The sequence below is a fragment of the Gadus chalcogrammus genome, chromosome 8 (assembly GCF_026213295.1).
Source record: "Gadus chalcogrammus isolate NIFS_2021 chromosome 8, NIFS_Gcha_1.0, whole genome shotgun sequence".
Classification (NCBI taxonomy): domain Eukaryota; kingdom Metazoa; phylum Chordata; class Actinopteri; order Gadiformes; family Gadidae; genus Gadus; species Gadus chalcogrammus.
In genome coordinates this window covers 7,215,120-7,238,115 of record NC_079419.1, presented here as the reverse complement: position 1 = coordinate 7,238,115, position 22,996 = coordinate 7,215,120, and the positions used below count along the sequence as shown (strand labels likewise).

The 22,996-nt window shown below is 43.1% G+C and overlaps 1 protein-coding gene across 3 annotated transcripts; it reads left to right on the top strand.

Moving 5' to 3' along the window:
- The first annotated feature begins 3,282 nt into the window (after positions 1-3,282).
- On the top strand, positions 3,283-22,533 carry atp6v1h (ATPase H+ transporting V1 subunit H). 3 transcript variants are annotated; one of them, XM_056596537.1, is made up of 14 exons: positions 3,283-3,368; positions 4,114-4,268; positions 6,146-6,245; positions 6,887-6,976; positions 7,813-7,926; positions 9,543-9,647; positions 10,335-10,394; positions 12,168-12,265; positions 12,731-12,923; positions 16,857-17,035; positions 17,493-17,618; positions 18,207-18,308; positions 18,858-18,971; positions 22,297-22,533. In XM_056596537.1, exons 2-14 carry the CDS (start codon positions 4,165-4,167, stop codon positions 22,364-22,366), a joined length of 1,455 nt encoding a protein of 484 aa, XP_056452512.1. In that variant the 5' UTR covers positions 3,283-3,368; positions 4,114-4,164; the 3' UTR covers positions 22,367-22,533. The 3 variants fall into 3 exon arrangements, with proteins under 3 accessions (XP_056452512.1, XP_056452515.1, XP_056452513.1); XM_056596538.1 differs by having other exon boundaries at positions 3,368-3,446; XM_056596540.1 differs by lacking the exon at positions 10,335-10,394.
- The last annotated feature ends 463 nt before the right edge of the window (positions 22,534-22,996 follow it).

Genomic DNA, 22,996 nt, shown 5'->3' with positions numbered 1-22,996 from the left:
GACCGCTCAACTGGGGCATGCCATGCAAAGTCATTTATGTCCTGTGCCCCCCCCATCCCCCCACCCTGGTCCCCAAGGGGAAAGAACATGTGACTTACTCCATAGCACTTCATTTAACACCTTCCCCTGTGTTACTGTTACGCAACACGGCCCTAGCAACAGCAGTGTCAGATTGACATGCCCATGCCGATGAAAATGAATGTTGTGGTGATTAGAGCACTTTATTTTTTCTTTTACTCCCAAATCAAATAAGCCAGTGGAGATGTGCGTAGATGGCCTACACAAGGTTGCATGGGACACCGAGGGAAACAATTGATCGACAAGATGGAAGATGGATGGATGATTTAAAAATCAGCCCTTCTCATCGATCTCTGGGTTCAAAGAAGTGTCATAGGAGGGAGAACCACTGTGTGTCTGTGTGTGTGTGTGTGCGTTTGTGTCTGTGTCTGTTGCGTGTGTGTGTGTGTGGTGTGCGTGTGTGTGTGTGTCTGTTGTCTGTGTGCGTGTGTGCGTGTGTGTGTGTGTGTGTGTGTGTGTGTGTGTGTGTGTGTGTGTGTGTGTGTGTGTGTGTGTGTGTGTGTGTGTGTGTGTGTGTGTGTGTGTGTGTGTTGCATCACTGCTGATACACATAGACATGAGATATCAGTCAGATGTGCTGCGACTAGAGAGATGTTACTGACTAAAACCACCATGTTGTTTTTTCTTACGCAATCATTGATATACATCTATTTCTGTTGAATGTAAAAATAAAAGTAAATGACTACACTTTACCCATAACGATGACTGTCTTCACTTGCTAACACTTAAATGCAAGTTAGTTTAATGTTAATATTATTTGTCATTATTTATCATTCTTTCCATCACAATTAGTCAATGACGCCATCAGCTCTGTATGGACAGTTTCCCTTTTTTTTCAGTAAATTAATCAATTTGTTGTGCCTCACTTTGCCCTCACTTGCCAATAGTTTTCAGGGGAAGGAGATTTAATACTGGACTAATCAGTGAAATGGTCTTCTGGAACAGAACGGAAAGTGGTGTGTAGCATACTCAACCTCAATGGCATTATCATATATCACAGATGCTACTCCATTAAGAAGGCGGAATTTCCTATCAAGGATTTTTTTGCAAGAGATCGAATCAACAAAAACATCTATATTTCTAATTTAACGGAAACAAAATATGACTGTATATTTAACCGTCACAGTACAGCACATCCAACCGTCATCCAAGAAATCTCTATTCTCTAATCGCGTTCATCTTAGACAACTGCGAGAGTTCAAACACACATTTCAATCATATTCAATATGAGTACATACGGTATGAATAAATTCCCTTCATTTATTTTTGAGATAGGGCTGCTCCTTTAAAAGCCCTGGACAGCACATGAAACTGTTGGTGATAGTGACCTGGTGTGACTCCACTTAACCACCACCCCCCCGTCACCACACCTTCCTCCTCCTGTCCTCTCAACTCAGTGGTGGAGGTGGGCGCCTGAATTCACAGCCTGAAGAGACACGCCCTCCTAATCACATCAGAGCTCTGAATGGAAACATGCTTCTCCTTACTACTGCAAGCCATCGGAAATCTTTAGTTATCCATTTAACAATCTGCTGGCACACACTCCCAGCCCATTTCTATTCTTAGTCTACTGTTTAATTTATTAATAGCACCTGGAAGGATTGTTGGGTTTGTTGTCTTGGTTTATAAACAAACCCAAAAAATAAAGCATAGTTAAAGTCAAATTCAAGACAAACCCCTTAAGGGCTTGTCTTTGTGTGATTCATTTTATTACTTGTTATGTCGTAGTACAACATCTTAGTAAACTCACTTTAATCTTCTTAAGCCTTGTACAGACAGGAAGTCTCTAAATAGCTATGTTGGTGCTCAAGATTAAAAAATGGCCGCCCATACAAACAAGTAGCCTGTAATGCAAGTTCAGAAAAAAGCAAGCTAAAATATGAAGTGTCAAGTGTTTGTCAAGTGAGTGATTAACCTTAACAAATACCAACCTCGATTCCCCATTCACACACACACTAGAGTTAGTATTCAATCTCAAAACCTTTACCCTCACAACAAAAAAAAAAACCTTGATTTGATTTGATCAGCCTGACGGTTCAAAGCTGAACAATGGCTCGGTTGAGAACTTCTACAAGAACCGGGTACTCTGAGTCGCACACGCCGTTACCTCAACACACACCATCTCCAGCTGCTCGCTGTCATGGTTGGGGTCGCCGCAGCCCCCCGTGGCCTGGTAGCCCTCCCCCCGGCGGCAGGCCTGGGCCAGACCCCGGGCCCTCTGCCACATCAGGGCCCTGGTGCGGCCGATGCCTCGCACGGCTGGCGTGGGCCGGATCTCCCACCGTCGTCGGGCCACCTTAACACTCGGCATGCTCCATCCAGTGCAGGCCCACGTTCCCCCTTCTGCGCGGCGATAGGCCTCTCAGCGAAGCCTGTGTGAGATCATGGGCTGAATGAAGCAAACCCTCCTTCTCTTCTTATTCTTCTCCGTTCCTTCTTCCCTCCCTCCCTTCCCACTTATGTGGTCCCCGGGTCGGTCCTGAAACTCATTGTGCCGAACACACGAGGAACAAGTGGTGATGACCACATGCAGAGCAGCGCGGTCGCAACTGAGCGGTCTGAAGGGGATTAGGACTCGGCACTGTTCACGCTGAATGCAATCCCGATTCCTGCTCACCATCTCACCAGCTTAGGGCAGATTAAGCCCTGAGATCTAGGTGTTGGACAGAGACGTACAGATATACAGAGAGAAGAAGAGAGTCTATTGTAAGGGCAGTTCAATTGATGCATGTGTTGTGATCGTATATATTTGCTATATATAGCATTTAGTCTGGCCTAGCCATACTTTCTGGTCTTCTTTAATTAATTGTGATGTACTACAGAAAGCCTTTTGTAAACTTTTAAATATTATTTTATTTTTTATTCCGTATGATACTAATACAATGACTATTCTTTTCATGTTGTCTAGCCTATATTTGGTTGAGCATTATAGTAATCATTAAAATGACGGACATACAAATTTTAATTGGCCTAAATGAAACAGATACAATATTGCATCCCTACAGGCCTACAGTAGAACTACGGCAAACACACACAAACGTAGCATGGCTATAGCATTTTCCGTTTAAAAAGCAAGATGCAAACAATACCAAATAAAAGATTAAATTAAAACTGCTATGAATATTCTTAAAAAACATATGATAATGAAAGAATGCACAATAACAACTATTTACAACTTGCTTTTACCTCCGCCACTGGAGTAGTGCTACAACATGTGATCTGGGTCACATGACAGAGCGTGACGCGCTATCGGTCAGCTGTCTTGTTCGCCGAATGAAGCCAAACTGTGTGTGAGTATGGGACATATGTCTCTCTTTTGCTCTCCTTTATGATTTACTAGTGAAATTACGGTTCGCATGTATGCCCGTGTATGTATATTGACATTGTGTTTTAATTAGACAGCGACGCTGTAGGTTTAGCAGCACCTAGCCTGTGAACTCAGCCTTGCTATGCAGGTTAGCAGCAGGTCTTATGATTATTTATATCGCCATCGTTGGGTAACCCACCGTCCCTAAGCGATCTAACGTATTTCACATAAACCCAGTAGAGAGTCACACTGGTGCGACGTTACTATGTGAAATGCTGCATTATTTCGTTGTGCGACAGGACTGTGTCAAGTCGTGACATTGGCTCTGTTAGCATGACCTAAAATCTAATATCTCTGAACTTAGCTAGCAGTACACACGGATCATTCATCACACCCCCCTGGCTGTTATTTTTGTACAGAATGAAAACTACTAGCGTTCAAATGTAATTCCTTAGCCATTCACATTGCACGGTTTTAATTTGGTGATGTATTTATATAGGGGCCAGTCCTATGTGGTAAGCTATTCTCCAGAACCACTTGGAGATTATTTATTAAGGCTCTTTTCTATATATTAGATCTTCATCATGCAAATACTTTGCTTATATTGCATATATTACAAACAGTTCATGGGATTTGGATCCAAGTTCTTTGCACGAGATGCCATGATGAATACAGTGGACCTAGAATACTACCTTGGATTTATCGTTCTTGTTGCTGAATCCACCTAGGTGAAGTCCCATTTTAAACTAGACCCAGACTGCTAGATCAACTAAGACAAGATGGACATCCGAGGTGCTGTGGACGCGGCGGTCCCGACCAACATCATCGCTGCCAAGGCAGCAGAGGTTCGGGCCAATCAGGTCAACTGGCAGTCCTACCTCCAGTAAGTAGAAACCAGTAGCCTATACTGTTCCACATAGCATGGTCATTCGTTTATGTTTAACTCATGTTGGCGTTGAAATATTTCATGAAAACCTAAATTTCATCTTTTTTATTCCATGAAGTTTATCAGGCTATAGGTATATAGTTTTCTCCCCCCCAAAGCCAGTCAGATTTGTGCTTGAGTTTTGATGGCTCGCATTCACTTCCATGCACACAGTCAACGCTAAAGGGGAAGCTAATGAAAAGGGGCAACAAATAGCTTGTTGTGAGCAGTAAACAGCTAGGTGTCTGGCTCAAAATATGCTTGACACTTTAGCCAGTAGGAGCTCCACTTTGAGCAAGTGACTTTCCAGTTGTTAGGCCATCTCCCTTCTGAAGGGCTGGTTCCCATTTTCTCTACTGTTTAGCATGGCTGATTGAAGTACACACAGTCTTGTTACATGGTGTCCTTCTCTGACTATGGTTCAGTTTTTCTCAGTCTGGGCCTGGTGACTCACTGTCCCAATGCTAATGGTGTGTTCCTCAATCCTCAGACGCCAGACTTCTGAGTCGAAAGTTGAAGATCTCCTAGATTTCTTGTGTCATTTCTCAGAGGCACATCCCCTTTTTGTCTTCTTCTTTTGGAATTCTGAGAGTAGACTGAGAGCAGTGATGATGACTCTCTCAACAAAATGGCTGCGCCTGTGAAGAGATTTATTTTCTTTGTATTTGTACCACGTTGGTCATTTTAATGTTGATTTTAAATGCTCTTACACACTTGATTACATTGCTACTTTATTCCGGTCACATAAATTGCATGGTCTTGCTGTGCGTGCAATACAACGTAAAGTTGTTTTCGGGCTGGTTTGCTAAAGAGGCTTATGTAGCTTTCAATAAACAACGACTAGCCAGTCACAATCACAAAGACGAACAGGAACGCTATAAATGCTCCGAGACCGGAAATTACGTCAAAAGTATAACTCGGAAGGCTGGCGTCAGAGGATTCAGGAACGCACCATTAACACTTCCTCATTTTGGCTGTACAGGCATCCATGTGGTTTCCAAGCAGAATACAAGGACATTTAGGAATTGATTATGTTTTATTTTATCCATGTGAGAAAATAATGGAAAGGTATTTTATTTCATTGAAATATTCAATCCACTCTTAAAGAGCCTTCATATGAAATAAAGTTACATAAATAGAGAAATGGTTGCCTAGATGCCATTAACTCAACAGAAACAAAATATTATATAAATTAAAATACATTTGACACTTCTATCGCATATTCCATTTGACCTTCCCTGGCTTTGTTCCAAAACGAAATCCTACATCCTAGGATTCCTATTGCTCATTCATTTAACCCTCAAGAAGACAAGCAGGAAGAAAAAAAATCGTGTTAAAATGAGATAACTGAGCTGCTGAAGTGTATTTCAAAGCGACGTTCACCATTTATGATCACGGCGAATCACAACATTAAGACTTGCATTTCGCCTTGTCTAATAACATGGGCCTGATTGCAATCGGCAAATAACTTATTACATATAAGGGGAGGTGGCTACAAGGGAAAACATCTGGATATTTGGGAAGCAGCCAAGAGCTAACAACTAATGGAATGCTGCCCCTGTGTCTTTCTTTGAGAGGAAATCGTAAGATATTCACAGCAATTATAGAGTGGATGTTAATGTACATGTGTCTTTTTGAGGTATATTTTCATCTGTATAGATGATCTTGCTTGGCAATTTATCAGAGCTATTAGCTATTGGCATAACACATTGAATTGTGAGATAGCAATAGTAAATTGTCAATGTATATGTGTAACGTAACTTTGTATCAAAGCTCTAAATCAGTTTATGCTTGATCCATCTGACATTTTTGTTGGCAATATTGTTTTCTCACAGGGGTCAGATGATTTCTGCAGAAGACTGTGAGTTCATCAAGAAGTTTGAGGTGGCTCACTCTGAGGAGAAGCAGACCATCCTGACAAATGAAGGCCATCAGGTTCTGTGAATATTTCTTAATTATCTCTATTCTCTAATTCTCATATTTGCCTTCTATATTGTTGAATTTGGTCTTTCTATTTACCCATCCAAAGAGTTTGCCCACAGAATGTTTCACCTTGACTATGACCAACCATCCCTGTTTCTGAGATAGTTTCTCGAGCAAGATGTATATTACTTTATCTCTTGCTAACTAAGTTTTCTTCATATTGTACATTTAAACCTGCACTATGTTGCTTTTCTACTGCAGCTGTTTACTCAATTAAAAACACTCTGTACTGGGAGCTTTCTCAAGAATAAAATGTGTCCATCCAGGAGTCAATCCAATCAGGGATTCTTTCTCTATAAAGGGTTTCATTCTGGTCCACGATCTCAGACTACAGTAACCGTAGCTACAACTCAACCACTAGAGGTTGCTAATGGTTAAACATACTGCAGATTTAAAAATGTTAGTCATTCTTCACACCAGAGACACCTCGCTTACATACAACAGCATACCAGTAACTTATGTCACTATTCCTGACCAATCCATGTTATTCTTGCACCTGTTGACCTTCGAATAAACCCTGCAATACGTGCACAATGGCATTAAAATGCATGCTTGTATTCCAGCTCATTTTGTTTTTCCTCCTATGTGCTCAGTGTGCCAAGACCTTCCTAAACCTGATGGCTCATATATCCAAGGAGCAAACAGTCCAGTACATCCTAACCTTGATCGATGACACCCTGCAGGTAAACACAAACATCACTTAATGCTTTGTGACCTACAGCACCACACTCTCGCTTGACCAAAGGTCTCTGATAGGGTCTCTGTTTCTTTGGCTTTATGCACTTTGCAGCTCGTTCTTGTAGCTCAATGTATTGATACTTGATACTTGATATCAGATTTATGTGATGCAAGTTGAATATACGTATGAGTGTATAACTACATGGCAGTTTGCATTCCTACTGAAAATAATGTATTGGTCAAACATGGCATATTACAGTCACGGCTGATAACTAATTTAATATAGCAGATTACACCTTGTGTCAGAGTTGGGTTAGCGCTTTGAAGTCCACAGACCTATACGTTTGTTGGCCTTTGATTTATGTGGGTGGCTTGATGTGTGTGTGAGAGAAACCTAAATTATTAATCCGAATTTGAAACAGTCAAGCGCTTTTATTTCGTCTATTGTGCGATAGAATGATAAAATCCGAAATGAAAAAGGCACTGTCAGCCCTCGGGCCCCTAGAGACAAAAGATGACATCCTTTTGCGATCATATTCTATTGAAGTTCATAAATAAGTGTTTTGGCAGGCCTAGCCGAGTGGAACTATCCGTGGTATTGGAAGGGGGATTCAATTATAGTATGTTTTATTTTGTTGATCCTGATCGAAGCCCCTATGTCTGCATGAGTAAAGTTCAAGACAGGCTATAGGAGTAATAATATTGCGCTCGGCTACTTGATGAGTAAAATTAGTGAGTTCTGAAATCCTTGATTTTATTTTCATGAATAAAAGCGTGTTTGTTTTTTTTCACAAATCGCCACCTGTGCACACACACACACGTGCCTTCTTAATGTCCTCAGGAAAACCATCAGAGGGTGAACATCTTCTTCGACTACGCCAAGAAGACCAAGAACACGGCCTGGTCCTACTTCCTGCCCATGCTCAACCGCCAGGACCTCTTCACCGTCCACATGGTGAGTCAGGGCCCTCGCCACGGCCCTTCCACGGTGCTATGGGCCCCACCACGGGGTTGTGGGCCCCAGCATGATGCTGTGCTGGGCTGGGCCGTGAGATAGCTGTTGATGTCTGTGAGATGGCTGTTGATGTCTGAGGTCTGTCACACGCACTCACAGACATGCACCTGCAAGCACCCGTATGCACGCACACAATCACACAGAAAGAAGAACCATTTATGAATGAGATGCAGAATTATATCACACGTTCCTACCTATGATGGTGAACTAAAGTGATGTGTGTATATCTGACTCATTCTTTCTCCGAAACTACTGACGTGGTCCACATGAGATACATTTTCAGTTTAGCTGATTCAATACTGACGACCATGTTATATCTGGTTCATATCAAATAATGAGTGGATATCGCTAATGAGATTCATGCTCAATATGCCAAAATCAGCCAACCTCAGGATTAAGTTGAAATGAGCTCTCTGCTCAACTTATGCTTGTGACGGGAAGGGGGCTTGGCAGTTTCAAATGTGCATGCCAAGGTTATGCCATCATCTGAGTGTGACATTGAGGCACTCTGGCTGGTGAGCTGAGGGAATTGCAAGTTTGGTGTTGTGATTGGATTCATCTAGCTGGGTCTTGCAATGCTAGAATGCAGCAGTAATTAAAAAGATTCAGAAATGTTTTGCCCACTCCTCTTCTCTGCAATGAACCGTTTCCAATCATGAAATAATTAATTCAATCATCAATAATTCCTCGCAAATCAGAATCCCCCATTTTCGCCGAAAAAACAGGCAATTAGATTCCCTGATGACAGCCTCTGCCAATCTTTGAACCACGAGAGAGCCAACCTCACAGCCCCAATGCAAGAGATGGGGAGAGGCCGGCACCCATGCAGCTCAAACAACACTACCAGATGGCACCCCGCAGCCCCACGCATACTGCCCCCATACTGCTTCTCCCGCCATGCAGACACTTTTTACTTGTTCCTAATAACGGCCCCCAGAAGTCCCACCACTCATGCAGGATCATTCCATGAAAAACAAACCTTTTTCATGGAATGATTCATTTTATTTTAATGAGGCCCCTGTTTATCTTTGAATACATATGGGTCAATTTGCCCTCAGCTGAAGTTGTGCCTGTAGCAAATGGGCTTCTGCCTGCATGGAGGCAGAGGGGAGATCACAGAAAGCCCTCGGCTTCTGTTTTGCAGCAGAATTGCAATTTGGTGGCGGAATTAGTAGGTGCAGGCAGCGTAGAGGACGAGAGGTGATTTGCATGTTGATGGGGGTCGTGGCTTTTCACTCTTCCTTTATTCCTTATTTTGTCATGCAAAAATGAGGTCTGTAGGGTGACCTTGTGAATCGTTCGGACTCCCAGCTGTAGTCAATTCCCCCTTGGTTAAATATAATATTTGCATACAATTTAAATGCATGTTTATATTTGTGTTGTTTAGCGTGGTAGGAAAAATGTCATTCGTTATGTGGTTTCAGAAGCTGCTTTTTGTCAATATAAAGTCTAAATTGTCAAGACTTAGTATTGTGTCGTACTCTGGCAGTCAAACTGTTTATCATGTTTAAATGTTTTCATTGGTTGATGTTGGGTCTTCTCCCTTTTTTCTATAGGCTGCAAGGATCATTGCAAAGCTGGCAGCCTGGGGTCGTGAACTTATGGAGGGCAGTGACCTCAACTACTACTTCAACTGGATCAAAACTCAGCTCAGTTCCCAGGTAAATGCAGAGCCATGGGATTTGAGTGGGATCCTAACTTTTTACGAACAGCCTATGATTAAGAAAGCAGACCACAATATGAAACGGTATTTTCAATCATTGAATTCCTTAGTCATCTTTACAACCAGCCAAAAAAGGATGTTGACTCATTTAATTTTGTATCATGCCTCAACTTCACTGCAGTTTGAATTATCATAGGACCTTCACTGTGTATTTAAAGTTTGGATGAATAAATCTTTATTTGTTTGGTAAGTTACATCATATTTCTACATGCAGCAAGCTTCCTATTTAGAGGGATATCGTTGTCTTTTAAGCTGATAGCGGTAGAAACAATCCTACGCCACTTTAGAAATATAAACATGAAGATCAGCCCTGGCTTGTTGTGATACGTTTCTTGTTTTGATGTCTGATAGGTTTCAATTATGAAGCACTTTGCAACACACTGGTGTGGAGGATGAGCAATTACTTAAAAGGGGATTTGTCTTTTGCTTTTACCTAGTAATCATAAATCGGCCTATTTATTTCCCCCAAAGCATCATATGTATCCTTTGTTTCCCTGAAAGGCACCGGGGGGGGGGGGTTATTTATTTATTATTTATTTATTTATTTAATGTGTCTTATATAAGCGGCACTGCTGCTGAAAGTGGTGAGATGTATGAGCCATCTCTGTTTTGTATCTCCTGGTAGAACCTTCATGGTACAGGTCCTGAATCAGGCCTTGGCGCAGGGACTATTTCCCCCAGTGAAGTGAGTATGAATGGAGTAGGTCACCTTAAGAGGCCCGGATGCTTCCCCCCCCCCCCCCCCTCTGCCCCATGACCTCGATGGGGAGGGGAGGGTCTGTGCAAGCTGGCTTCTGTGGGCTCTCTTCTACCTTCTCCCCCTACACTCTCTCTCACCCTCCCATCCGGTCATTACCACTTCATTCTTCTCACTTGTATCTCCCTCCAGCTGCTTTTCCTTTTGGAGCCCCAGGCTTAAGTGAACCACATGTAGGGTACGGCACAATCCCTGCCAAAAAATCGTGAGCAACAATTACTTTGCGAGCGTGCGCGAATCACACTGCCGCGTGCCCGATGTGAGCCCTCCTAGTGCATCCCTGCGTGGTATTTCTCAGCCCGCCAGAGCAATGATATACCCTGCGAAAAGAAAATCATTCATTGAGCGCGCACATGGAGCGAAGCACCAAGAAACTGCGACCCCCTTGCACGCAAATGATGACTTTGCCCTCGTGCTCTAGCAAAAATGCTAGTATATTTGTTCTGAATAAACAAAAAGGTTAGAGCACCCAATCCCACTTAGGGATACAAAACAATTGCCATTGTCAGCTCCGCCCACTCAGTGCTAAAAGGAAAACCTGTGCGAGCACAAAAAATATCAGAGCGAGCAGGAAAACAATTTTGAGCACGAGAGCAACGACAGCATTTGTGCCTATGGCGGAGTCGGTTGTGTGCTGCTTCACTTCGTTTTTTTGCATGCTTGATAAATGATTTCCTCTTTGCAGGCTTTACGATCACTCCCGCGGGCAGAGAATTACCCCGCGCGAATACAGGGAAAAGTGCTCTCCATAATGGTGTGCACGGATTTGTCAGATGTGCGTGTGCAATTAGCGGAGCGTTTTATTTTTTTTTGCCAATGATCTAGTGCAGCAGTACTGCTTTAGTCTGCCAGATACAGTGTGGAAGTGTCCATTAAGAGAGCATGGTGTTGGCTGCCACCGGTTAGGCTGTGGTGCCCAAGTGCAAATTGCATGTCTTTAAGCAAGTGCTCCCTAATGCTTAATTGCCTATAGTGCATGCAGGGACCCCACTTTGGCCCAGAAATACACGGAACACTCGACACGGGAGAAGAATTCGCCGCTGCAATGGCACCAGTAGTCTCTTTTCATGGGTCTTTTAAGACGGCATTGATTTCCTGTACAGCTGATATCCCAAAAACCTGCTGATGCCACGTAATCAACTTTGCGCTCTCTCTCACTCTTTCTTTCCTCTAACCAGTTTCTCCTCCTTATAGCCCTCCTTCCTTTTCCCTTTTCCGCCTGCCAGACCCAAGTTGTGTGCACATTAATCTAAGCCTTTCTCTCTTCTCAAGCTGCTCTACTCTAATCTCACGTACCATTCACGTTTTCTCTTCCTGCTCAGGTGTGCTGGGACCTCCTCCTTCCCCACACTCTCTCGTTTCTCTATTGTGTGTATCTGCGTCCGTCTGTGTGTGTGTGTGTGTGCGTGCGCAATCTAGCATGTGTCTACCCCTGGGCGCATGTGCAATGCCTTGTGTCAGGTCGGAGGGGGGAATGCCTTTCACAGACACGGTCTTAATCACTTTGTGCTGTCTCTGCCTGCTGTCTCTCACCCCTTTCTCTGGAATGGTCTTGTTCTGTCGATACTAAACCTTTTACCACTATCACGTTCTGCCCGTCTCACGCAAAGGCAACTCCGCCTAGCCCATCCCTTCTAAGTGTGTGTGTGTGTGTGTGTGTGTGTGTGTGTGTGTGTGTGTGTGTGTGTGTGTGTGTTGCAGAGCTCCCAGTATGTCCAGTGTGTGGCCGGGTGCTTGCAGCTCATGCTCAGGATCAACGAGTACAGGTTCGCCTGGGTGGAGGCTGACGGTGTAAACTGGTGAGTTTGAAGACAGTTTGAAGCCTTCAGCAGCCGACCCTCATTGTTACTGTGGAGTTGGGTATTACAGAGAGTGTGTGCGGTGGGCCTCAGGATAAATGTCAAGCGTTTCCGTGATTGACATAGCACTTGCCCTTCTTTTTGAAAGGGTGTTTGTATTAGTTGTACAGGTAGTCAAATATCATTCATGCATACGCTATGCGTAAGACTTAAACTTTTTGCACATGCATTGTGCAGGTGAATCAATAGCACTTTAAATTGAATTCCAGTTACTGAAAGGATAAAAGGAAACGAGCTTTAGGTACATTTCACGGAGCGTTAAATTGGGTTCACCCTCTCTATCCTTTTTTTATAATTTTCTTGGTGTGTGTGTGTGTGTGTGTGTGTGTGTGTGTGTGTGTGTGTGTGTGTGTGTGTGTGTGTGTGTGCGTGTGCGCGCGCGCCCCTTCTCTCTCCCCCTGTCAGCATCACGGCCGTGCTGAGCAACAAGTGTGGCTTCCAGCTGCAGTACCAGATGATCTTCTGCGTGTGGCTGCTGGCCTTCAGCCCCCAGCTCTGCGAGCAGCTCCGGCGCTACAACGTGGTGCCGGCGCTCTCCGACATCCTGCAGGAGTCTGTCAAGGAGAAGGTCACCCGGATCATCCTGGCCGCCTTCCGGGTAAGGCGCCCGTCTATCCCAAATATCACTCTTTCAAGATGGAGTGGGCATGTTAAGTCAAAGTCAAAGTCAGCTTTAGTGTCAATTTCATAACATGTACCAGACATACAAAGGAATCAAAAGACGTTTCTCAGTATCCCGCTAGTACAGAGGTCTTCAACGTTTTCCAGGTCAAGGACCCCCAAACTGATGGAGAGCTGGAGCGGGGACCCCCTACTTATATATTGTATAAAATTGTGTTTTATATTAAACTGGTCCTATAGTGCCATGTATAAATGTACCTTGTTATTTTGCATTCAATACTAATAATATATAATATATAATAATACACAGGTTCATATATTCATGTTTTTATTTTAAACATGTGCAACGTACAGTGAGTAGGGTGGCCATGCCACTGCCATTCATAAACATAACATAACATAATAAACTGATACCTGCCAAGATCAACAATGTCGGTCAATTGCATGTAATCATGCATAAAAGCTATTCAAATGGACATTTTTACAACATTAATGTGTAAACGAAAATTAGTGATGTCTTTCACTGTCTTTGTTAACACTCCGCGAGTAGTCCGGTAATTTATCTACCCCAGCGTGTCTGGTTGCTAAGCAACGTCAACGTCTTTGGCAGACTATTTCTCTGCTCTCTCCTAACAGTCTTCGCTGCTTACTCTCATCCAAATACGTATTGTTTGTGGCGGAGGAGGGGGTAGATATAATTAAAATCAAATGCATAAAAATGTCGCAGCCAGCCCCGATGTGTCAGTTGTGCGTAAAAGACCGTACGTACGAACGTACGTACGTGCGTACGTACGAACGTACGCTTACTACTTTAGTAAATGCCATAAATATAGTACATTCGGATCGCATTATAGGAAAAGATCTATTCCGATTAGAAATTGGATCAAAAGTGTCTACGTAAACACGGCTAGTGTGTTGGATTCATGTTAACCCCCCCTGCAGTACCTCTGCGGACCCCCTAGGGGTCGCGGATCCCCTGTTGAAGACCTCTGCACTAGTATATATATATGTCGGGGATATGGTTGGGTCTTAATGCGTCTGGTAAATGGACTAAATGGACTGCATTTATATAGCGCTTTTTTAACCAGTGGCCACTCAAGGCACTTCACAATATTATCCAACATTCACCCATTCATGCACACATTCACACACCGACGGCGGTGTAAGGCATGCAAGGCTACAGCAAGCGCGTCGGGAGCAGTAAGGGTGAGGTGTCCAGCTCATGGACACATAGACACTCGTTTGTTGGCGGTTGAGACGTTTGCTTGCAGAACACGAAGTGATGGGTCACGAGTAAGTCGTGCTTTTGTGACAATATTCGTGCTCTGCATGTTTTGCTTCTAATTATCCTTCACTCTCATCACAGCAAATTCAGTCCGTGATGAACTCGTTTCGTAACAAAGTGAGGCCGACCGTGAAGAGGCACAGCCACATAAACAGACATTAATGCAATTTTATGGTGATGTTGCGTCTTTCTGCGACGCATGGAAACGGCTCAGGTAGTCTGTTTGGCGTTAAGTGTAGTCCTAAAAGCAGTGCTCCGTTCCCCGCTCGGCTATTTGCAGATAATTAATTCTCCCTTTCCATGCCTCTTGTCAGGAATATATTAGAGGCCATGGCACAATTCGTCTCTTTCTGCTAAATGGATATTTTATTTGCTTATTTGATGTCCAAGACTGAAAACGTGGGCAATCAAAATAGAGACAAAAGTTGTCAGTATAAGCTGTGAATGAGTTTGTTTTTTGTTTTTTTTGTTTTTTTGAAGAACAGGATTTGTGTAAAAGAATTGCAGTGTTGTTTTTTTTTCCTTTTTTGATTATTACATTTTCGACGATGACTACAGGCTGGTTTCGATGTCTGTTGCTCAGCACAGCTCAGTCCCCCTTTGTGACTCAGCTAAGTTAAACACTTCCAAGGTTTGGTGCTGCTTCACGCACCAGCTCCCAACGCTGTGACCAGCTCCGTAACTATACATCACATCATTCCATCAGAGTGGTTATTTTATACAAAGTACTATATCCGGTTTTTAAGAGAGGGTTTTGATTTAAAGGTTGTATCAGCGATGTTGGGTGACGTCACTTCTGTTGGTATTTGAAGTGAGATCCCAAACAACCATAGCCAGCTCGCCCTTCCCTTACGTGTTTCGTGCATCCAGTAAAAACAATCATGAACTGCAAAACCCCACCACACCCAGAGAGAGGTTTTTCACTGGTCGGGAGAGTGTGTGGAACATTTAAATTGTAAATTAAGCATTTTTATTGTACTTCATTTAAGATTGCTCGATTGTGATTGGCTGGGAGGGGTGCATTAATCTGGCATATTGCCCGCTGACTTGTCGGTTCTACTTGCTGCTGACTGAGCACAGTAGATTGTATCGTTTTCTATCTTCTTCTTTGTTATAGCCTACATTTATTGCAAATAAAATTTATTTGGAATAAGTGAGTGCATGTTTGATGGATCGTCATTAAAGCTGACTTGATACGAATGTAGCAAAATTAAACTAGTGATCAGATGCAGCCTCGTGTGGTTGCTATAGAAACGAGTTACCTACAGCTGAGCTAACGTTATTCACTGTAGTTCTAAAGGGAACTACTTTTCGAGGGAGATGAACTTAAACAGAGTATACATTTAATAAGCATGCAATACGAATAAGGGAAAGGCTAATTATTAAAGTATTTGAATTGTTTTATGTTGGCCGGCGAGAAGTAGAATAAACAGAATAATCACCTCAAGGCAGGGCAATAAACAGTTTGATATGCCCGGCTCGTGGAAGGTTACCGCCCTCGACTTCGTCTCGGGCGGTAAGCCGTCCACGAGCCGGGCATATCAAACTGTTTATTGCCCTGCCTCTCTGTGATTATTCCTTACATATTTCCAAAAGTTGGTCCTGCTTTGGGTAGTCTTGTCTTTTGGAGGGTGTAATTGCTTGGGGTCTAATCAGCATGCCATATCAGAACCCTCCGCTCCCCACTGCTAAATGACTGATTTATGTTGATTGTAGTACTTTGGGTGTATTTCAAGGTTTCGCACACAATTATTGAGAATGCAATGATTAAAAGAAATCATATCCAGCTTCCTAACCCCAAATCCAATCCTCTAGTATGTACCGTTCATGTCGTTAAAAACTTAAATATGAATTTCAATCTGCCTCCGGTCTGCAGTGTGTAGTGCGTCCTTAACAGCAGAGGGTGTGAGCTTTTATAATGCAGTTTCATCATAGCTCTGCCCGGAGTGGTGGTTTTCATTCTCTGCTGTTGCTTAGTCTATCTGACTCTTTGTGTCTGTGTTGAATGCTCGAAACACCAGCCGGGCTCCTGAAGAGCCATGGAATCTGCATACAATGAGGCGACTGCAAGCATATTCCCCCGAGTGCATTCAACTCTTGCTTTTTTTTTCTGTTTTCAGTCTTACAAATACAAATGTTGTTTTGGAGGCATGAATCATAATAGTGCATATTTTTAAAATATACCATTTTATTCTCTGCACTGTGAGAAAACATCTATATTTATGTCTTTGTATTTCGACACTTTCAATCCCACTCACAGTTCTATGTTTTTTCTGAATGGTAAATGGACTGCATTTCTATAGTGCTTTTATCCAAAGCGCTTTACAATATTGCCACAATATTGAAACTCATGCACACATTCACACACCGACGACGGAGTCAACCATGCTAGGCGACAGCCAGATCGTCGGGGCCAGTTAGGGTTAGGTGCCTTGCTCAGGGACACCTCCGATACTAGGAGGAGCCGGGGATCGAACTAGCGACCTTGCGGTGACCAGTCATAGCCGCTCTACCTCCCTGAGCTACCGCCGCTGAACTCTGAACTCTCAGACTTTTACAGAGTTGGTTCATTATAGCATTTGTATCGTTTTGTAGTGACTGACTTCTGAGCGCGCTCCCTCCCAGAACGTGCTGGAGAAGTCCGGCGAGAAGGAGACCCGCCAGGAGTACGCCCTGGCCATGATCCAGTGCAAGGTCCTCAAGCAGCTGGAGAACCTGGACCAGCAGAAGTACGACGACGAGGACATCTCGGAGGACATCAAGTTCCTCCTGGAGAAGCTGGGAGAGAGCGTGCAGGACCTCAGGTGACCGTCAGACCCCTGGCTCAGACCCCTCCGTGGCTCTCACTCCGCCAGTCGTCCTCTGCAGCCCTTGGGTTGCTCTATGTCATAACCAATAGGCTCTTCTTTGAGACTTGGGTTTGATGCTTTTTTTTTTTTTTTTTGGTATTAATATTATATTTTAATTTATTTAACTTCTTGGGGGTTTTATGCAATTTCTAAGATTGTATAAGCTTCCCTTTGTCTTGAATTTAGTGTGACTAGCTTTAAAACGTCTAGATTAGTAGTTTTAATCTGTTGTTTTAAAGGTGCAGTGTGTGGACTTGGGTGGCATCTAGCAGTGAGGTTTAGGATTTCAACCACCTAAATTATGGGCGGTTGAAAACGGCTCCTTTTAACAATAACAAGTGGGCTCTATGAGACTCGTGTGCACCATTCCTTCCTCACCTCTCTGTTCTGTATTTGTTTTTCTATCCATTAGCTCGTTTGACGAGTACAGCTCGGAGCTGAAGTCGGGTCGTCTTGAGTGGAGCCCGGTGCACAAGTCTGAGAAGTTCTGGCGGGAGAACGCTGTCCGCCTGAACGAGAAGAACTACGAGCTCCTCAAGTAAGCTTACTTGTATTGCTCGTAGAACAAGTGACCCCCTTTTGTTTCAATTTGGGAGATGTCGTGTCACAACTTCCATCTAGCCGACATTAAACCATAGCCTAATAATATTTCCTTCATATGACCGGTGTGTAGTTGAACAGTTGGCTGTTTCAATGAGACATGGCAGGAGTATTGCTTTTCAGCCAAACCCTACCTGTAGAGCTACGGCTACAATGCAGAGACAATGCCCTGGCCTTGCCAGCGGCTAGCTGGTCCAGATGAAACTATTTCATCAAGCAGAAAATTCCATTAACACAAGATCTCAGGCTGGAAAACAAATCAGTTTGGGGACTAGGGGGGCGGGGGACTATGACAACGGCCCGTAGGTGATGGAAGAACACTCCGTCTCTGTCTCTCTCTTGTCTTTAGTGTCTGTGTGTGTCTCTCTCACTCTCTCTCTCTCTCTCTCTCTCTCTGATTTGTATATGGCTGTCTCTCTGTGTCTCCGAGCACCTATTGATCCGTCTGATTTATCTTGTATGTGACCAGAGTTTGATGAGAGGATTGTGTTTAGCATGGCTCTACTGATGAACACCTCTCCGTCAGGATCCTCACCCGGCTGCTGGAGGTGTCTGACGACCCCCAGGTCATCGCCGTGGCAGCCCACGACGTCGGGGAGTACGTGCGCCACTACCCACGTGGGAAACGGTACTGTTTTCTAGTTTCAGCAGTGGTACCCCATTATCACTCCTATTTTACTCGTAAGAGTTTCATCACCGCTCCATCCTAAAGAGGCCTGCCCGACCCTCGCCCTATTGTCAGGGCTTTTTTTCTAAGTGTCAAAGAAAAGTTTGAGGCAAATTTAATTGAAAAATATTGCACACGGAAAGACCGGCACGAAAGGTTTAGTCGTCTCGAAAATCAATTGTCCAAGAGAAATCAATCACGGAAATAAGAATATCGCCGTATAAGAATAACGATTTCCTCAATTGGCTGAGCGGTGGTTTCATGACGACGATCCGACCTTGGAGATCTCGTTCTCAGTGTCTTTGTGCAGACACTGCAGAGCAGTGTTACTCTCTCCCGGCCCACACCTGAAAGTTTCCCATCATCAACCTCTGACAGACTTTACCGTACACCGTCGTCCAGACAGGGCATCACATGTGTCCACCTCTCGCTCTCTCTCTCTCTGTCTCACTGTCCGTCTCACTGTCTCTCTCTCTTGTCGTCCCCCCCCCCCCCCCCCCCCCTGTGCAGAGTGATCGAGCAGCTGGGAGGCAAGCAGCTGGTGATGAATCACATGCACCATGAGGACCAGCTCGTCCGCTACAACGCCTTGCTGGCCGTGCAGAAGCTGATGGTCCACAACTGGTATGTCCTGTTATGTTTTGGGAGCTGGTATGTACTGTTATGTTGTGGGAGCTGCTATGTACAATGATTGTGGGGATATTAAGGATGTAATGTTTGTGGTATGTATGTGGGGAGCACTGGTTTGCATGCATGTATGTGGGGGTAACTGTTTATTATTTTTGTTTGAATTGACTTGATTTTATGTGCCTTTTTCTTTCTTGAGTTGGTTTCCTGCCTCCGGGAAACTATTTGTTTTAGCCCCAGAAAGCCGCTCACTGCACGGTGCCACTGTTAAGGGAATAATCTCATTGGGATGCAGGCCATGGCCTTCTCACTCGAGCAAAGGCCTGTTTTCCATTTGTTCCCTTTGCTGGTTCAAGATAACAATTACCAAGGGATAGGAGAAAGTCAGGTGGTACTTCCTGATAAAGTTTTCCTCAAAACTAAAGCCCTGTTCTACAAAGAAGAAATACAGTCCCTGCTTCTCTTGGACCAGCCTTTCTCAAACTTTTTTCAGCCAGGGCACCTTTCAAAAGTGCATAAAATCTCAAGGCACCCCAGTGTAAAATATGATTAAAAACGACACTGCATAGCCTAAACGTAAATGCAAATGTCCTGTTTATTTAGACAGGACAGTAATGAACAGAGCATAATACAACTGTAAATATTAATAATAATAATAATAACAACTTCATAGCAACTTTATAGCACCTTTAAAAACACAGGTTTACAAAGTGCTTCACAAAACAATAAATCAGAGACACAAATGCCATAAAACCATAAGAGGTGGACCGCCCAAGCTATACAGCAACACAGGCAATACAAGAACCCAACAAATTGAGACCAGGAGAACTCAAATGAAGTGCAGAGATAGCAGGAATGTTTTTCCATCATAGTGCTTGTTTTCGTTGTATGTTCTCTTTTTAGCATTATCTACCTTTGCGACCTTTGGTGCAGACTCAGAGCTGGTGGACGAAGGCTCGCATGAAGTAGTAGGCTGAGGCTCCATTTCACAGTCAATCATGTCTGGTTCTTGTGGGGCTTTTCTTTTTAAAAAACGATCCATGATGCTTGTTCCTTCCTTGCTCTTTGTGAAATGTATTTTCGCGGTTAAATTATAAAACAATGTGCTGTGTGCTGCGCTGTCACGCTGACACCGGTGGGGACGTCACGTTACGTGAGACAGATTTTTATGGTTAATTTTATATATTTGTTTAACTAAAATGACTTTACAATTTTATTAATCCATTCATATGTAAGAAAGAATGTATTTATGTATTCAATATATTCATATATATGTCATATATGAAATGTCAGATTATTATTATTATTATTATTTTTTTTTTTAATTAAATGTCAGAATACGTAATTTTTTGGCGGCACCCCTGACACAGTCACGGGGCACCCCAGGGTGCCGCGGCACCAACTTTGAGAAAGGCTGTCTTAGACTATGAAAGCTGAGCCACCCCAGTAGAGGATATGTGTAAAGTGTCGACGTCCGTTGTAAACACATATACCTCCCTCGACAAACTCTCAAGGATGCTTGAAAATCGATGGAAGAATTTCTATCATTTCCTCAAATTGCAGAGATTAAAAGTTATTTTTTTTAGTACGAGTCATAAGTGGCCATGGAGTGATTGAATTGCAGGGCATCCAACACTGCAGCATGTAACCAATAACGAGTGAAAATAAAATACAGATATATAGATAACAGAGACACTTAAAATGCAGCGCAGGTGTTCAAACTAGGAGCTCTTCTGCCATGCACGATGTGCCTGCATACATATCTGAAGCTACGAGATAGATATTCAGTTTTTATGGATATTGATTCATAAAATGAATGAATTCTTTATTCCTCATATGATCGTTTTCCTGCTGAGCTGAGCCTTTAACTGACTGCATGTCAAATGGACTGACAGGGCAACACAACGTCCATGTGGAAAATTTGAACGCTTTGCCATCATTGATGGATATGAAGTGCAGGATCGATGGAATGATTGATTGCATGTCGAATATCGATCTTCTCTCTAAATGCTCAAATTGAGTCACTCCTTTGTTATTATTGTTTTCAACCTTGTTTTCTCCATTAAGCGGGGTTTGAGCTGACTACTCGAGATCATTTCAGTTCTTGCCAGTTTCCCCCCCCTCAGCATGACGCAGAACACCTTGGCTCACCGTTTCACCTTGTGTGGGCTGTCGTTGCTTCTGAAAGGCTCCTCTGATGCTCCCTATTATAAAGAATGCCGATGCCATGACAACTGTAGACGGTGAATGTCTGAATTGAATGGCTATTGTGAACCATCATCATGTCTTTTTCGAGCAGCCTCCAAGGAGAAAGTTTTAATTTTTTAAACTTTTATGATTACGTTTTATGTGCTTAATTGTTGTGGTCGGCAATGAACCTGGTGGGCTGCTTAAAGGCCAGGGGGTCAATTGGGGAGAAAACAGTTCTCGTTTATGTCCTTGGTCGGAATCTTCTCAAATTGGTTTGAAAAGGAAAATACTTTCACAAGATTTCTGTGATTTAATTGTTCAACGTTAATGGTAAATCGTTTGCCTTGAAAGCTGTGATCTTGGGTTTGTACGTGTGTTGATTGCGATTTCTCTCAAAACTCTGAACTAGGTAGAAGTGAAACGCTCTTGACCTGGTCTCAGCTCTATGTATTATCCCATTAAGGCCATAGTGCTCAAATTAAAATCAATTAGAAAAATAACCCAACGCGAAAGAGTGGTTGTCTTTGTCATACCTTGTCGTGTTCCAAGGTTTTTCTGAGGCTTTTAAATGTAATATCTCTTGTACCTTGGGGTTTTATAGTAATGATTGTATGATTATTAATAATTAGACCATTTAACTGACTCTCATTGGCCCCGCAGTACATAATACAAAAAAAACAAGGTCCATGTATTCTATTCTGTGCTATGCTTGTGTGAGCCTTTCGAAAATCATGGAAAAAAACATAACTTTAGCCTTTATTGACCTTTTATATTTTAAGATGGCAGATCTGTAAATGTCATATATATAGATACCTAGCAATGTGACATTTAGGCATGATCCCATTTTATAATCTCAAGGCAAAAAATACAACCCTTTGCAAATATCATCAGATATTCTATTTTAAACTAATTTGAGGGGCAATTGAATTTCTTTGATGTCATTTCAAATATTGTGTTTGCCTCTTCAAACCATATATCTGCAAATATATTGACATTTGCAAATATTCTTTATCTTTTTGTAATTCATCAAAACGTGCAACATCTCGGTGCAGAGGTAGAACCACCAGTCCCTCTACCCGTGTGTTACATCCCATTACTTATGCACGTTGTTGTTGTTGTCTTTCCCTCACAGGGAGTACTTGGGCAAACAACTGCAGTCCAGCGATCAGCAGCAAGCCCAAGCCGTGGCAGCGAGGAGCTGAGTCAACGGTCGCCATGGATATTTATGCGTAGGGGCGTCCGCGGATGACTGTGTTTCTGTGTATGTGAAGAGCCCTCGCTGTCGTCGTAATAAGCAACCGTTTATTCATTCCATTTCGTGTGGGGAAAGGCAGGGGAAAGGGGGGTGCACCGCGCCTCTCTCTCTCTCTCCCTCCCCCCGCCCGACCCGTCTCTCTGGGCTCTGGTTTCTGGATGTCAGCTCCCCTCGTGCTATGTGTTGTGCAGTGATTGAAGTAGCACTCGATGTCTGTGATTATCTTAAAATGGTTAAAAAGAGTTATTTAAGTCTTGTGTATATTTGTGTGCGTTCATTACAATAAAGAAGCTTCTATGGTGTGTTTGCGTTTTTATTTAGACTGACACAGTTAGTGAAAGTGAAAGTTGCTTTCGCTATCTCTGATCCGCAAAGATACAGCGGTCTATTGCAATATTACAAAAGTTTTACAAAAGTAGGTGTTGGGAATATAAAACCACCATCAATCTTATGGGAGCTGTTCAAGTAAACTCCCAGTAGTCATACCAAGTAAAAATAAAGATAATGAATGAATTTAATATTCTTAATAGCCATAATTATGTTTCCTTAGTTATCTTTTATTAGTTATGCAGAATAT